The sequence below is a fragment of the Salmo trutta genome, chromosome 18 (genome assembly GCF_901001165.1).
Source record: "Salmo trutta chromosome 18, fSalTru1.1, whole genome shotgun sequence".
Lineage (NCBI taxonomy): Eukaryota > Metazoa > Chordata > Actinopteri > Salmoniformes > Salmonidae > Salmo > Salmo trutta.
Genome location: NC_042974.1, coordinates 24,537,140 through 24,555,615, shown reverse-complemented (window position 1 = coordinate 24,555,615; position 18,476 = coordinate 24,537,140). Strand labels below are relative to the sequence as shown.

The following is an 18,476-nucleotide window of genomic DNA, read 5'->3' as shown; positions in this document are numbered from 1 at the left end:
TGATGGTTGAAGATGTTGAGCGATCGGCAAAGGCAATCTGGAATCTGCGTGCTGCAAAACCAGTTCGGATTTAAGTATAACATTTCTATGACTAGCGCCTTTAGTGAGAGGTCTAATGCCCTAATATTTAATCATTTCTGCCCTCTCCGAATCTATATTCATTATATAAATAGGCTCATGTGCACCTTCATCAGATGAACCGCAACATGCAACCTAAAGCGATTTAATTCATGAATGCATAAAATTAACCAATGTCAGTCTTTAAATGCTTTATTATCCAAATGTTTAAAGTGTGGGCGACGGAAAGAATGCATTTGACTGTTAGCGCTTTCAGGAGGAACGGAAAATTGCGTGTCAATTCATAAACCATGTGCCATCGAAAATCTCTTCTCAACTATTTTGCAATCTATTTGGCCCTCCTCCAATAATTACATTTAGAGGATTGGAGGATTCTAAATTAATATCTAAGGGGCATTTTTCATTAGGGCAAATCTGGAAAATGACATGCGCAAGATATAATATTTTTCCTTTTAGAGACTATAATACATGGCATCCAGGTCAGGATAACTAAAACATTTCTTTATTAAAGACTATCAGAAAGAATGTTGGTACTTATTTATTTTGATCCAAAGCCATGAATGAGTGAGTCACTCAGCTTTATGTAGGTGCCGAGGCAATATGACTGCGCCATCAACATGATTATTTAGCAGACATCCCTTGATCATATTCAGTCAACACATATCTTAAGAATATCATGGAATACAATTGAACATTTTAGTTTCTCTTAGAATAAAAACCTTAGTGTAACAACAGTTTTAGTAAAAAATATGCTACAGTCCAGTTACAGCTTCTTCTGACCAAGTAGAAACAAAAAACACGTGTCTTTTTTCAGGTGTGCGTGCAGGACAGAGGAATAGCAATTCTTACACTATTGTTCTAAATTCAATCACATTCTTCATCCTTATCATTCAGTTCCTTGAAGTTAAATTTTGAAGTCGTGCACAATTATCAGTTTCTTTTTGGTTTATATCGCCCATTCATTGTCAGGTAGAGACACATTAGGCCTTGCGACCCAAAAGCATAATCAGTGCTCTAACTCCCACTTACGGTGGCCTGGAGCAATGAAACAGTGACGCAGGGTAACGTACTAAACCACAAATGACCTCTAAGTAATCTCAAAACTTTTAATTGAGGAACCACTGTGGGCCTAGACATAGACAATATCCATAACAACTAACAATGCACTGAATTCATACATTTTCAGTGACTTAAATTGTTAAGTCACGTCTTTGTACACAATTCCACAACACATTTTTCCAATCTGGGAAATAAACTCGATATATTATTCAGTGCTTTCGCTTTGTATTTAAGATGGAATCAAGGCATTAGAATGTACTAGAGGCCACCATAACAGAGCTCAATCGGCCCTGGCTGGCTATTTTGTTCTATTTTGCTGGATACTCTTATTTTATTAGGATCCCCATTAGCTGTTGTGAAAGCAGCAGCTGTCTTTCCTGGAGCCCAAACAAAACATGAAACATGACAATACTTTTTACTACTTCAATACATATGCAGTGCCTTTGGAAAGTATTCAGAACTTTTTCCACATTTAGTTACGTTACAGCCTTATTATAAAATTGTTGAAAAAAAAAAAAATTCCTCAGCAATCTACACACAATACCCCAAAATGACAGTACGAAAACAGGCTTTTAGAAATTATTGCAAATTGATAAAAAATAAAAACAGATACCTTATTTACATAACTATTCAGACCCTTTGCTTTGAGACTTGAAATTGAGCTCAGGTGCATCCTGTTTCCATTGATCATCTGTGAGATGTTTCTACAACTTGATTGACAGAATGACACATTTACCACAATCTGCCACCATCTACCACAAATGGTCGCGGCATAAGCTCTAAACTTTTCATTGAGGAACCACTGTAGCAGCAGACCAAAATAATAGGCTTTAGATGTGGCAGGTGAACCTGTAGCTACAACACTTCAACAACTTTTGGCATGAGATCCTCTCTGAGTTTCACAGGGATATGTCTCTGAACATTTACAGCGACACCTCCCCCATATTTATTTCTGTCTCTTCTATCGATGTTAAATCCATGTATTGCTACTATTAGATTGTATGTTTTAATATTTAAAAAAAATAGATATTTAAGTTGATTGTGAGTATATGTAGATTATCCCACCAAAAAGTCAAGCCCTATTCCCCCATTTTTTCATAAATAGGTTGTTCATAGCATATTACATTTGAAAATGAAATCTACGAAATCATACGATTTACTATTGCAGTGGATACTAGTGCAAAAGGTACATACAAATCATAGGAAAATTATAACTACAAAAAAGCTGAATATCTGAGCTTTCTAACAGTATAAGGTATTATTAGGTACTGTTAATGGGCCTCTCATGAATATATGTTTTATATGGCCATCCACTTAACATTGATGTTCAACAGGTTGCAGCTTGCCATGAGGTGTAATGGATCATGATGAAGTGATATCAAAACCGTCAGACAAAATTACGTTCAATGATAAGAACAACCAATTCCCAAATGTCTAACTTTTAATGGTAGAGGAAAATACATTTTTCTGCAATGGTTGCTGTAAAGTGGATTGAGCACTGTGTTCAAAAATGCCTGCCAAAATGGGTTAAACTCAAGTACATAAATCAATGTTCTGCACTAGACAGGGTTTGAAACACCAAAATATTGTTTTTAACCTTTTCCAGTAGTGCTCCCGGTCCTTGGCAAGGTGTAAGTATCTTACTTTGTCAGGCACCTTCAGCATTCAATCCTTTGAACTGATGCCTTCCCTGTAGCTCAGTTGGTAGAGCATGGTGTTTGCAACGCCAGGGTTGTGGGTTCGATTCCCACGGGGGGCCAGTACAGGAAAAAAAAAATGTATGAAATGTATGTATTCACTACTGTAAGTCGCTCTGGATAAGAGCGTCTGCAAAATGACTAAAATGTAAAATGTTTCAAAACCCTTGATTAAGTGGTATTACACCACCATGTTCAAAACATTTTGGGATGATGTGTTTCAATACTCCAGCAAAGTTAAGGTTTTGTTTCTTTCGGGTTGGTGGCAGCTCAGTTGCCACTGGTTTTGGTGTTTCAAAGCACATTTTAACAGTGTATACCCAATAGATCTCGTGGGCATGATGTTTAACGTCTAGAAAGTCTAAGCCTTTGGGCAGAAAAGACAGTCCAAAAATAAATCATAAAGAATAAGGTTTTGAAATGTCTGTCCTATATCTGAGATAACCCCTTTTTTTGTTGGCACAAAACTACCTCCATACTTCCATTCATTTGTATGGGTAACCTTCAGATGAGTCCCATGACACTTGCGGGGGTCCGTAGAGTGGTCAAATTAGTAAGTAGGCCAAACTGTTCGGACGCTACAGATGTTTTCATGAGGAGAAACATTTTCAGGATGTCACCTGGTCTGACAAACAGCACTGTACCTCTGCCACTTTTCAGCACAGATGAAGGCCGACATAGGCGGATATGGTGGACTGAGACACAGCCCAAGCAAAAAAACAGATATCTCTAGTTTAAACTGACGAATTTTGATGGGGATTTTTGTATTATTTTAATTAGACTCTTAAAAATTAAGCTTACTGTGCTTACTGCAGTGACAGTAAGTGGGCAAGTGTTACCGAAATGAATAATTATCTGTGGTGAAACTAAGCTCCTGTCTCATCAAATCCTATTTCGCTCGGGTGATTTGAACATGGTCTTGAATGGGAAATCTAATTCCCACTCCCACCCCATGTGTACAAGCTACAGTACATGTATCCCATTCTCCTCTTGCTGCAGAGTGGGATCGGGATGTTGTGCCATGTGCCACAGGGATTGTTCCTACCAGAGGAGACGGAAGAAGGGGCGAGTGGGATTGCCTTGAAAAGATGGAGACAGCATTTTTTATGGGTGTGTGCTGCTGTGGAATGGGAAGGATGGGAAGAGGGAGAGGGGCCGTGGAGAGCGTTACTCAGTTCTCTGCAGGGGCTGTGGTGGGCTGAATTAATCTGTTGTGAAATGCGTGAGCGCTGCCTCAGCTGACGCAGGCCTCATCTCTGTGTGAACAGCAGAGGTGGGAGGAAAGGGGATGGGGTGGATGGGACACCAGGAAGCACAGAAACAAGATCTGAAAAGGCAGATTCCCCACTGCACTGCATCACCATCCACGTAACCCCCACCCCTTCTCTACACCCACACATCTAACATCAAACCACCATTAGCTACACCAGCCACAAGGCTATATGTCCCACTGTGGCACTAGTCATTGAGAACCACTTCACTGGCCTCAGGTGTGATTTGGTATTTCAAATAAAAATTTAATTATCTGTAAACAACAGGTGTAGACTGACAGTGAAATGCTTACTTTCAGTCCATTCCCAACAATGCAGAAATTATCATGAAAAAATATTTAACATGAGGAATAAATACACAATGAGAAATGATAGCTTGCCGATATACGTGGGGTACCAGTAAGGTACCAGTAAGAGGACATTGAGGTAGATATGTACATATACAGTAGGTAGGGGTAAAGGATAGATAATAGACAGTAGCAACAGCATATGTGGTGAGTGTTTAAGTGTGTGTGTGTGTGTGTGTGTGTGTGTGTGTGTGTGTGTGTGTGTGTGTGTGTGTGTGTGTGTGTGTGTGTGTGTGTGTGTGTGTGCGCAGTGTTGGAAAAAGTATCCAATTGTCAAAGAAAAGATACCTTGACAGAAAATGACTCAAGTTAAAGTCTAAAGCATTTGGTTTTAAATATACTGAAGTATCAAAAGTAAAAGTAAAAGCATACATTTCAAATTCCTTATATTAAGCAAACCAGACAGCACCATTTATTATTTGTTTTTTATTTACGGATAGCCAGGGGCACACTACAACATTCTGTCACGGCTCCTCCTCTGCAGTGCAGGGGCGGTTCCTCCTGCAGGCAGAGGAGGGTCGTTAGTGATTTGAGCTGGTGTGATTGGAGCCACCTGGGCTCAGGGTATTTAACAATAAATACTAATACTAATACCACTAACCTCGTCGGGGCTTCTTGCTTGGCTTGCTCTCTCGCTCTCTCCCGGCTCCTCCAGGTATGATCCTGTTTCGTTTGTTCCTTTGTTGGTTTATTTAGTTTCCACTCAGTCATGTTTACACACACATATTCACGCATCCATGCACCCTACATACACCTTACATTATGACATTTCCACACCTCATTCCTTTTTTCTTTGTTTAGAATTAATAGTTTTGTTTTATAATAAAGAACTTTTTGAATTGGCCTATACCGGTTGTTGATGTCCTCTCATTTTTGCCACAGGCTATGAGCCGGCCTTTGACAATTCATACACAATTTACAAACAAAGCATTTGTGTTTAGTGAGTCCACCAGGTCAGAGGCAGTAGAGATGACCAGGGATGTTCTCTTAATATGTGAATTGGACCATTTTCCTGTCCTGATAAGCATTCAAAATAATTTTCTTTAGGAATGTGGTGAAGTAAAATTAGAAGTTGTCCAACATATAAATAGTAAAGTACAGATACCCTGAAAAATGACTTAAGTAGTACTTTAAAATATGTTTACTTCAGTACTTTACACGACTGTAAGTGTGTGTGTGTGTGTGTGTGTACAGTATGTGTTGGAGTGTCAGTGTGAGTAGAGTCTAGAGTGTGTGCATCCGTAACACCTTGTGGTCAGATGCCAAGTAGTTGCCATGTCAAGCGGTAATGCAGCCAGTCAAGTTGATCTCAATTGTGCAGCTGTACAACATTTTGAGGATCTGAGGGCCCATGCCAAATCTTTTTAGCCTCCTGAGGGGGGAGAGGCACTGTCATCCCCTCTTCACGACTGTGTTGATATGTTTGGACCATGATAGGTCTTTAGCGATGTGGACATCGAGGAACTTGAAGCTCTCGACCCGTTCCACTACAGCCATGTCGATGTGAATGGGGGCATGTTCGGCCCTCCATTTCCTGTAGTCCACGATAAGCTCCTTTGTCTTTCCCACGTTGAGGGAGAGGTTGTTGTCCTGGCACCACACTGCCAGGTCTCTGACCCCTCCCTATAGGCTGTCTCATCGTCATTGGTGGTCAGGCCCTCCACCGTTGTGTCATCGGCAAACTTGAGGATGGTGTTGGAGTCATGCGCGGCCACGCAGTTGTGGGTGAACAGGGAGTACAAGAGGGGCCCCGTGTTGAGGGTCAACATGGCAGATGTTTTGTTGCCTACCCTCACCACCTAGGGGTGGCCCACCAGGAAGTCCAGGATCCAGTTTTTGAGGGAGGTGTTCAGTCCCAGGGACCTTAGCTTAGTGATTAGCTTGGAGGGCACTATGATGATGAACGCTGACCTGTAGTCTTTGAACACCATTCTCACATACACTACCGTTCAAAAGGTCGGGGTCACTTAGAAATGTCCTTTTTGAAAGAAAAGCACATTTTTGGTCCATTAAAATAACATCAAATTGATCCAAAATAGAGTATAGACACTGTTAATGTTGTAAATGACTATTATAGCTGGAAACGGCAGTTTTTTTAAATGGAATATCTACATAGGCGTACAGAAGCCCATTATCAGCAACCATCACTCCTATCACCATCACTCCTGTCAGTCTATTCTTGTTCTGAGAAATGAAGGCTATTTCATGTGAGAAATTGCCAAGAAACTGAAGATCTTGTACCATGCTGTGTACTACTTCACAGGGCAGTGCAAACTGGCTCTAACCAGAATAGAAAGAGGAGTGGGAGGCCCCGGTGCACAACTGAGCAAGATAACAAGTACATTAGAGTGTCTAGTTTGAGAAACAATAGTCATTTACAACATTAACAATGTCTACACTGTATTTCTGATCAATTTGATGTTATTTTAATGGACAAAAAAATGTACTTTTCTTTCTAGAAGGACATTTCTATGTAACCCCACACTTTTGAACGGTGGTGTATGTGTTCCTTTTGTTCAAGTCAGAAAGGGCAGTGTGGAGTGCAATAGAGATTGAGTCATCTTTGGATCTGTTTGGACTGTATGCAAATTGGAGTGGATCCATGGTTTCTTGAATGATGGTGTTGATGTGATTAATGAGCAGCCTTTCAAAGCATTTCATGGCTGCAGATGTGAGTGCAATGGGGCAGTAGTCATTTAGACAAGTTACCTTGGCGTTCTTGGGCACAGGGACAATGGTGGTCTGCTTGAAACATGTCGGTATTACAGACACGGCCAGGGAGAGATTGAAAATGTATGTGAAGACACTTGCCAGCTGGTCAGCGCATGCTCAGAGTATGCGTCCTGGTAATCCATCTTGCCCTACAGCCTTGTGAATGTTAACCTGTTTAAAGTGGAATTGACAGCATTTGAACTACTTTGCAGATACAAAACAGACAATCATAATATCAGTCAAAAATATCAAATTCCTAGTTTATGTTACAAAACCAATTTTATAAGAGATTTTAAAAACAGGTTCACCAATACATTTCTTGGTAGTCCAAAAAATATTGCTATCAGGTTGTAAATCGCAGCTGGCCTGGTTCATTGTTTGCTGCCTTCATTCGGGATACACTGTTTCAGTTTTCAATGATTCAATATTTTGGACAGAAATGGAAGAATAAGACTGGGAATGTCAATACAATCAAACTAGCAAGGGCAATGATCACAAGTCAGTCATAACGTGGCTAATATGCTAGCGTATCTAGTAATGTAAAAAGACAAAAAACACAGCCTAACATTCGCTAGATAGTTAGCAAGCTAGCTGCTAGGAGCGCAGAATAACTGATGAATTTATGAATGTGCAAGACTTGCTGAATATGACCGAAGTCAGTAAACGTAGGCAAAAAAAGTTATAGTTAGTCACGAACCCTCTATATAACATGGAAACAGCCTAACCAGCTCTGCTTGAGCGAGTAAAATGGTCAGTGAGATGTTCTCTAAATTGTGTCTGGAATTAGCTAGCTACTGTAGCAAGCTACCCAACTTTAACATTCGCTTGGGATCTTGGTTGGGACCATGCATGCATTGGTAGGCAAGCTGCAGAAGGATGAGCAGGCTATTTGTTTATGTCATCATTTATCAGTGCATTTGACCATATCTACAGTGCATTCGGGAAACTATTCAGACCCCTTCACAAGTTACAGCCTTATTCTAAATTGGATTAAAGAAAAATACTAAACTATCTTCACACAATACCCCATGATCACAAAGCGATCTAAAAACAAAGGTTTTTAGATGTTTTTGCAAAAAAAATCATAAAAATGTAATTCCTTAATTAAATAAGTATTCAGACCCTTTGCTAAGAGACTCGAAATTGAGCTAAGGTGCATCCTGTTTCCATTGATCATCCTTGAGATGTTTCTAAATTTTGATTTGAGTCCACCTGTGGTAAATTAAATTGATTGGACATTTTTCAGAAAGGCACACACCTGTCTATTTAAGGTCTCACAGTTGACAGTGCATGTCAGAGCAAAAACCAAGCCATGAGGTCGAAGGAATTGACCATAAAGCTCAGAGACAGGATTGTGTCGAGGCACAGATCTGGGGAAGGGTACCAAAAAATGTCAGCAACATTAAAGATCCCCAAGAACACAGTGGCCTCCATCATTCTTCAATGGAAGAAGTTTGGAACCACCAAGACTCTTCGTAGAGCTGGCTGCCCGGCCAAACTGAACAATCGGGGGAGAAGGGCCTTTAGTCAGGGTGACCAAGAGCCCGATGGTCACTCTGACAGAGCTCTAGAGTTCCTCTGTGGCGATGGGAGAACCTTCCAGAAGAACAACCATCTCTGCAGCACTCCACCAATCAGGCCTTTATGGTAGAGTAGCCAGAGGGAAGCTTGGAGTTTGCCAAAAGGCACCTAAAGGACTCTCAGACCATGAGAAACAAGATTATCTGGTCTGATGCAACCAAGATTGAACTCTTTGGCCTGAATGCCAAGTGTCACGTGACGTCTGGTGGTAACCAGGCACCGCTCATCACCTGGCCAATACCATCCCTACGGTGAAGCATGGTGGTGGCAGTATCATGCTGTGGGTATTTTGTTCAGCAGCAGGGACTGGGAGACTAGTCAGGATCGAGGGAAAAATTAACGGAGCCAAGTACAGAGAGATGCTTCAGGAAAGCCTGCTCTAGAGCACTCAGGACCTCAGACTGGAGCGAAGGTTCACCTTCCAACAGGACAACAACCCTAAGCACACAGCCAAGACAACGCCAGAGTTGCTTTGGGACAAGTCTCTGAATGTCCTTGAGTGGCCCAGCCAGAGCCCGGAATTGAGCCCGATCGAACATCTCTGAAAATAGTTGTACAACGATGCTCCCCATCCAACATGACAGATTTTGAGAGGATCTGCAGAGAAGAATGTCCCCCAAAAAAGGTGAGCCAAGCTTGTAGTGTTGTACCCAAGAAGACTCAAGTCTGTAATCACTGCCAAAGGTGCTTCAACAAATTACTGAGTAAAGGGTCTGAATACTTATGTAAATGTGATATTTCAGTTTTACATTTTTATATATTTGCAAAAATGTATAAAAATAGATGGATTAGTGCATTTGGACCCCTTCAAATTTGGACCCCTTCACTTTTTCCACATTTTGTAAATTGATGATGGAAACAATTATTGAATCAATTTTAGAATAAGGCTGTAACGTAAAAGAAATGTAAAAAAAGTGAAGGGGTCTGAATACTTTCCATAATGTACTGTAAGTGCTCGCTTGTCAGAATTTTTTAAAAGAAAGTGTCATATTCTCTCTGGGGGTGTATGTGAACAGATTTGAATAAGATTTCATTTAGCTAAAGCCCTGCCACATCCGACGAGTGTCAGAGCCGGTGTAGTAGGATTCGATCTTAGTTCTATGTTGACGCTTTGCCTGTTTGATGGTTTGTCGGAGGGCATAGCGGGATTTCTTAAGCGTTCGGATTATTGTTCCACTCTTTGAAAGCGGCAGCTCTAGCCTTTAGTTTAGTGCGGACGTTGCTTTTGGTTGAGATATGTATGTACTGTTACTGTGGGGACGATGTTATCAATGCACTTATTAATGAAGCTGATGTGGTAAACTCTTCAATGCCATCGGATGAATATCCCAGAACATATTCCAGTCTGTGCTATTTTACAGGGGAATACATTTTTTGTATGCATCACCTCAGAGAGAGAGAGAGAGAGAGAGATCCCAAAAGCCAGAGAGAGCGAGTAAGCGACCAATCTCCCCAATTCCTTGCAACAGTGTTGTCTTTCCCTGAGGCATTCCATCCTCACTAAACACAGAGAAAGACAAGTAATAGGTTGTGACTGCTCACTCAAGGCCAATGAGTGGGCCAATTAGTACATTAGGAAGTGTTGTGTGGATCCATGGTGTCTATGTCCATATATGTCCATTCAAATAATGTTGCCAGCACCATCTCTGCCACTGTAGATCAAGCCCTCTGATTCAGATAGGGTCCAAGACTAGTTTGTCATTTCTCTGGTGAGTTTGGATTTTTTTAGCATGCATTTTTAAGCATGTAATGTGGTCAATGCCACACTAGCCACAGTCAATACAAAAATAAACCTAATCTTTTAAACAATTTGAAAGGGTTTTAACCCTTTAACTGGCACACCAAGTAAAAAAATGTCAGAAAAATATGTTAATTTAGCCTCAGTATAGGCTATAAATGAATACTTTTTATTTGTATGACTTAAAATGTTATAAATAATGCAGTGCAAACATCTCAACCAGGCTGATGAGTTTCCCAATTAGATAAAAAAATTATTATACCAGAATTTACATTTTGTCTGCTTCAGTTACTTATAATGGAAGATAGGCCTAGTTAAATGAAGACTAATAGCAAATATGAATACAATTATTATACATTTGTGTGTCGAAATATGAATATTCAAATATGTAAATGCATTGACAGTTTATATGCTTAGAATACCAGTAAAATTACATGTACTGAATAATATTGTAAAACATATTGAAGATAACAGGCAGACAGTAAATAATAATATGGATATGAGGATTTTTGTATTTGCACAGACAAAATACATGTCATAACAATACTTTCCATTGTCCATAATAGCCTAGCATTGACTTAATAGTATTCCTTTAATTGGCAACTCAACCACCTGGTAGAGCATATTTTTCAACCACAACATTTTAGTAATTTAATAAATGAATATACAATTGTGTTTTATAGGTCAACATCATGTTACAACCTTGTAGTTTCCCATTTTATACACAATTTATACTGAAAATGTGTGATTTTTGTGGTTCAGCTTGCACACGTTCACATCCTGGTTTTCAGCCATCTTTGAATGTGTTCAAAAAATATAGGCGTCCGATAATGAAAACCACATGATCACTTTACTAAATGACATTGGCTGAAATTATAAAATATGCCAAACAAAAGTCATATGTTTAATTTAATTTAAAATTGGTTGTCAAAATTAGCAGTGGTGGCAGTGTTTTGATGCGAGCTCCTAGATGCCAACCTCACCTACACAGGGAACTGTGTGTGTGTGTTTGTGTGTGTATGTGTGTTTATGTCTGTGCATGTGGGCGCCTGTGTACGTGTGGGTCATTCGAGGTCACGCAGATTCCTAATGGAGCGTTCCAGTGGCAGAGCTCTGTCACGAACATGGCTTTTCTATCCCAGGGCTGGAGAGAAGCCTGCCAGTCATACGCATTCCTGGAAGGGTTTTGCAATAATCAAATATGTGAGACTACTCAGAATAGCAACAGTTTGCTGCTCACTTAATTCTGTAAGCTAATTTGACATGGTCAGGTAAAACAAGTCTTGGGTTTTAGGAATTCATGTGAATTATCTGCACCTCTCTTGACCAATTATTTTTTAAGTCACGCTAAAGTCATTGTTATTTAAAGGGTTTCCCATATAAAGTTGAATCCATCTGGATTCAGCATGTCTTTCCATTGGTAGAAATGGGAAAGGGATTTTGAATACCATAAGCTAAAGGACCTTAAAGAAGTCATGTACTAGAGTCTTTTAGAGCTAGTACAGATCTCTGTCAACTCATAAATAGTCCAGGTCTCTTAGATAGTGTCAAATGCTACTGGCATTACAAGTCGTTGTCTGTCTGTATGCATTCATCAAGTTTCTATGTGAACTTCTGGAACTGTGGCAGTGTTGAAATGTCTACTTCAAAACAGTGAGGAATGCTCTCTGGAGACATTAGTAAAAGACTTTAACCTGGTTTGAACAGGGAATTATTCCCCCCTGCTCTGAACTGAAGATGAAGACACAAAACAGTAGGAAAAAATGTACCACTGCACACGTTTCTTTCATAATTTGCCCTTTATCCTGCCCACTCTTTGTTGTAATGACTGAGAATGAGCTGCTGACTGTGAGCATACGTAAGGACACGTACATGCCTACTAGCGTATGGAGATGAATCTATCTCCACACTTGCCCTGATCTGCCTTCCTTCAGTGTTTCTTACATTACTAACAAAGCTCCAGGGCTTCTTCCATTCAGAAGCATATTTGGATTCCAGATTATTATGCACAAATGGCAGTACTACCATGGGGGAAGGTGCGTGAATGTGTTCTTCAGTGTTCTTCTACCCTCAATCCCTGGTGAAATAATAATCTCCCTATGCCGCTAAATGCCCAACAAGAGCAATCAGTGGAACTGCATATGGAAACTGATCTGAGCTCAGATGAGCAGAGTCAAGCGTGTAGAGGGAGAGGAGGGAGTTGAAGAATGCTGATGATGGAACGTTTCATGTATTCTGACCCCTGTTGGGATCAAAGTAAACCAACTAAGAACATGTCGGGGTTTTTTTTCTCCCTTTTCATTCCAAGTTGTTTGGAGGCCTTTTAATCGGGTGCTTCACTTCTGCTTACCACAGCTTATGCTACTCGGGAGGTATTGATGATCTGGCAGACCGCAGAGGCAGGATAATCAGGCAAGAACCGTTAGGTCTCCTCTGAGGAGAGAGAGACGCTAAATTATTTCATTTCTTCTTTCTCTGTTATTTTTTTCTTCTCAGGATGTTGGAGAACTCTCTGCTCAGCGCTGAAGTAAAGGAGGGAGAGATTCTGCCTCCCACCATTCAGAAGCTGATGAAAGGATACAACAAGTACCTCAGGCCTTTCTTCGACAGTAAGGGAAACTGCTCAAGGGAGCTCTGTGTGTGTGTGTGTGTGTGTGTGTGTGTGTGTGTGTGTGTGTGTTTGTTTGTCTGTCTGTGTGATTGTTGCCTTACCATATTCCCATATTCATTTCAAGATAACCATATTTTGACAAGGCCATGCATAAATGTCCTTTACCTGCCAGATGGAAGCAATCTCATTCCACATGAATAGCACAGTATGTACATGATGAACATTTGCTAATTCTAAATACAACTAAGTACATGCTACCAACACATGGACACACCTGGTGATTTTAGTCATAGGGGAAGGCAGTTAATATTAAGAGTAAGCAGCTGACAAATGATGTCATTTTTCTTAGCAGTCACCATTCTCATGCATGCTCAGTGTAACTAATATGGATGCTGTACGGTGGTCAACATTTCCATGCGTAGGCCCACTCTGTGCGACTTCCTAATATGAGTGCCACACAGCATAACCTTGTAAGGACAGCGACGTGACGTATTGTAGCCTTTGATCCTCTGCACTGTTTGTAGTTCTCACAAATCCCTTGTCATTGTCTCCGTCTCAGAGAATCCCTCTAAATGTGATTGTTTTGTTTGCCTGCTGTTTGATTAATAATCAATGAGACTGAACCGAATCAGAGAAAATGTCATTCACAGAGATCAGTGCACCGCTGATCCCCATGATCCCCACACAGGAGGGCAGCTCTGCACGCATGCTCTCTCTCTCTCTCTCTCTCTCTCTCTCTCTCTCTCTCTCTCTCTCTCTCTCTCTCTCTCTCTCTCTCTCTCTCTCTCTCTCTCTCTCTCTCTCTCTCTCTCTCTCTCTCTCTCTCTCTCTCTCTCTCTCTCTCTCTCTAGAGTTGCCATTGTAGGTGAGCTTGGTATGCACACACGTTTAATTGTTTATTTGGATTCCCATTAGCTGATACAATCGCACCAGCTTCTGTTCCTGGGGTCCAGGAGTACCCACGCATGCCTACATACAGAGTTACACACATGCACAAAGATTAGGTGACCTTGTTCTTGGCAAGCAAATGCAGAAATACTAGAACATTGTTATACAAGAGAGAGGGGAAGAGAGGATAATTCCCACATGTAGGGGGCTGCACGCAACACTCTTGCTGTTGCCACTGAAGTTGAGTATTCAGCACTAAGTTTCTCAAACATGCTCTTTTTTTGTTTTGAGGCGTTTTGAATAACACTCCTTTCATTATACTGCTTCATGATTCCTCATGGTGCCCTGAATCCTCTCTCTCTCTCTCTCTTGCGCGCGCGCTCTCTCTCGTGCGCAGTGTCTCTCGCACACATTCTCTCTTGCTCTCTCGCTCGCTCTCTCACTCTCTCTCTCTCTCTCTCTCTATCTCTCTCTCTACTTTATTGACATGAAAGTACAGCTCTTACATATTTTGCTCTCTCTCTTTTTCTGTCTGCTTCTCCCTCTCTCTCTCCCCTCCTGCCCTTTCTCTGTGTGTCTGTCTCATCTCTGTAGATGGGCCAGTGACTGTGGGCATGAGTTTGGACGTTGCCAGCATTGACACCATATCAGAGATCAACATGGTGGGACAACTTCCTGTGTCATTTATGATACATTGTGATAAGGGGTGAAAGTAGATTTAATTTCTTCCCGGCACGGGACTTACTATGAATTGTTTTTATGGGCCTAATCATAGAATTACATATAATCTCTATTAATTCAATAGGATTTGTAATTTAACTTTTGAAAAGTATTTCCTTTTGTTGTGGCATAACCAGTCATAATGCTGTCATCTGATTGTCAAATAGTCACTTCAAAAGGACATATTTTCATCCTCCAAACAGTGGTGAATGGAAAGAGACATCTCTAACACAAAACACCAACAAGTCTAATGACATTTGCCGACTCTCATTAGGCCAGAATTTGTGATAGTAAAATACATATTACATTCCAGTATATCCAGTATATCATGTTATGTAATCAGCTTCTAGGCTTGAATCAGCGGTTAGACATGAAGATGCATTGTAATTGCAGTACAACCGCGCAATGCTGACCTTTGACATTGCTCTGTAGGACTACACGGCCACCATCTTCCTGCGTCAGCGCTGGACAGACGAGCGCCTGGTGTTTGAGGGGAACAAAAGCCTGAGTCTGGACGGCAGGCTTGTGGAGCTGCTCTGGGTACCAGACACCTTCATCGTAGACTCCAAGAAGTCCTTCCTCCATGACATCACTGTGGAGAACAGGCTGATCAGGATCTTCCCCAATGGAACAGTGCTCTACGCCCTGAGGTGAGTCATCTGGAGAAACACACACATACAGGCATGCACGAATGCACAAATCCATGCAAGCACACACATGGACACACTCAATCCCCCCCCCCTCCACACACACAGTTACAGTTCATATACGGGAATCAGTCAATTGAAATAAATAAATGATGCCCTTGGTCACATATACCTTCAAAAAAAAGGTGGAGGTGTGGATCAGAAAACCAGTCAGTATCTGGTGTGACCACCGTTTGCCTCATGCAGCGCAACACATCTACTTCGCCTGTGGCCTGTGGATTGTTGTCCCACTCCTCTTCAATGGATGTGAAAAGTTGGATATTGGCAGGAACTGGAACACGCTGTCGTACACGTCGGTCCAGAGCATCCCAAACATGCTCAATGGTGACATGTCTGGTGGGTATGCAGGCCATGGAAGAACTGGGACATTTTCAGCTTCCAGGAATTGTGTACAGATCCTTGCGACATGGGGCCGTGCATTATCATGCTGGAACATGAGGTGATGGCAGCAGATTGATGGCACTACAATCAGTCTCAGGATCTCGTCACGGTATCTTTGTGTATTCAAATTACCATCAATAAAATGCAATAGAGTTGAGTAGTACTTTAAAGTATTTTTACTTAAGTACTTTACACCACTGGCCACCGGCACCATGGGACACTCTGTTCACAACAATGACATCAGCAAACCGGCAGGTAGCCTAGGCAGGTAGCCTAGTGGTTATAGCATTTGGACCAGTAACCGAAAGGTTGCTAGAAGGAATCCCTGAGCTGACAAGGTAAAAATCTGTTGTTCTGCCCCTGAACAAGGCAGTTAACCCACTGTTCCTAGGCTGTCATTGTAAATGAGAATTTGTTCTTAACTAACTTGCCTAGTTAAATTAAAAAAACGCTCCCCCACATGGCCATCTGCCCGGTATAGCGAGCATTTTCCCACTGAAGTCGGTTATGACGTCGATTTGCAATCAGGTCAAGACTCTAGTGAGGACGACGAGCACACAGATGAGCTTCCCTGAGATGGTTTCTGACAGTTTGTGCAGAAATTATTCAGTTGTGCAGACGATCCCCCAGGTGAAGAAGCCTGATGTGGAGGTCCTGGGCCGCCGGCGTGGTTACACGTGGTCAGAGGTTGTGAGGCCGGTTGGACGTACTACCAAATTCTCTAAAATTATGTTGGAGGTTGCTTATGGTAGATAAATTAACATTACATTCTCTGGCAACAGCTCTGGTGGACATTCCTGCAGTCAGCATGCCAATTGCACGCTCCCTCAAAACATGAGACATCTGTTGCGTTGTGCAAAACTGCATATTTTAGAGTGGGTTTTTATTGTCCCCAGCACAAGGTGCACCTGTGTAATGATTATGCTGTTTAATCAGCTTCTTCATATGCCACACCTGTCAGGTGGATGGACTATATTGGTAAAAGAGAAATGCTCACTAACAGGGATGTAAACAAATCTGTGCATAACAAGCCTTTTTGTGCGTATGGAAAACTTTGGGATCGTTTATTTCAGCTCATGAAACATGGGACCAACACGTTACATGCTGTGTTTATATTTTTATTCAGTGTAGATACTATAAGTCCCTGCAGGATCACTAAATCAAATATTGCTCAGTGTGCTCAATTAGAATTAGTAATTGGATTATCTAAAGCAGTGATTGAACAGTGCAAAGGGTTTATTTTAGGATTGAGGAGAGGGACACAAACAGCATTAGTGCCTTCAGAGGTACGCCAGAGGGAATACATGGGAAAACACTGAGATGGTTCTGCTAGGGGTAAACAAACCTCTATTAACCGTTTTCTCTCATATCTCCAGGATCACCACCACTGTGGCCTGCAACATGGATCTGACCAAATATCCCATGGACAAGCAAACCTGCACTCTGCAACTGGAGAGCTGTAAGATTTCCAATTAATTTCTACATCTAGGCAGCAACGTGGCTGTTTAATAATAATTCTAATTTATTCAACTCCTATAGTGTTTTTCACTACAGAAAGAATCGCAAAGAGCTTGAAAAGTAAAACTATCTAACAATCAAATAAAACAGCTATATGATAGAGTAGGCCTGGACTGTGAGTTTCAGCTGGAGTTGAACATTTTGATTATTTCAAGCCTCCAAAAGAAGGAGCAACAGTCAAGAGGGAACCACACGGCTTGAGCAGAGTGAGGAAGTCAACAGGGAAAGATGAGCAAGGCAGGCAGCACGGTTCATCTTCTATTCAAGCCATCTCACCGGCACCGTCTCCGCCCCCGCCGTCTGACTGCGACTTCTCTGTTGTCGTTGACTCTGTCTGGTCTTGTAAAAATAGATGTTTATTTTTGAGCTCTCCATTCACTTAAGATAAAAATGACAGCCTGCTCATAACTTCGGAGGAACCCTCCTGAGCTTGAAATCGTCACTGCCAGCTCATCTTGCATTGTAGTCTTGCATCGCTAGCTAGCTATTTTGAGAAAGCTGATTTGCCACGAATTCATGGGGAGGAAACAAATAAGTTAAATGTATTATATAATATAATACATATTATAATATATAATACATATTACAAATGTATTATATAAACATTTAGCTATTTAAAACCAAAAATAAAGTTAAAAGATTTTTTTTTTTAAACACTTTAAATGATTACATTTGTACAAAATGTACATAGCTCTCTGCATAGGCTGATACGTGGGTGCCATGGCAACTGTAGAACTAAGGAAAGTATGTAAAACAGAAATACCGTAATTTCCGGACTATTAAGCGCACCTGAATATAAGCCGCACCCACTGAATTTAAAAAAATATATTATTTTGAACATAAATAAGCCGCACATGTCTATAAGCCGCAGGTGCCTACCGAAACATTGAAACAAATGAACTTTACACAGGCTTTAATGGAACACAGCTTGTAACAAAAATAAATAGGCTTTAACGAAACACGGCTTGTAACAAAAATAAATAGGCTTTAACGAAACACGGCTTGTAACAAAAAATAAATATTTGCAGTAAGCTTTAGTTGTCTTTTTGCACTGAGTCAATTCCTCACGCTGCTGTTTCCAACGTCTTATCATCGACTCATTAAGACCAAGCTCCCGTGCAGCAGCTCTATTTCCTTTTCCAACAGCCAGATCAATCGCCTTCAACTT

General features: G+C 41.1%; 1 protein-coding gene across 3 annotated transcripts in view; it reads left to right on the top strand.

The window, feature by feature from the left end:
* The window catches only part of LOC115153052 (gamma-aminobutyric acid receptor subunit pi-like), a 91,983-nt gene that overhangs the window by 63,009 nt on the left and 10,498 nt on the right, over positions 1-18,476 (top strand). For all 3 annotated transcript variants that reach the window (XM_029698088.1, XM_029698087.1, XM_029698086.1), the window contains 4 exons: positions 12,980-13,092; positions 14,577-14,644; positions 15,135-15,352; positions 17,167-17,249. In XM_029698088.1, the coding sequence (XP_029553948.1) occupies positions 12,980-13,092; positions 14,577-14,644; positions 15,135-15,352; positions 17,167-17,249 (482 nt within the window). The remainder of the gene's footprint in view (positions 1-12,979; positions 13,093-14,576; positions 14,645-15,134; positions 15,353-17,166; positions 17,250-18,476) is intronic.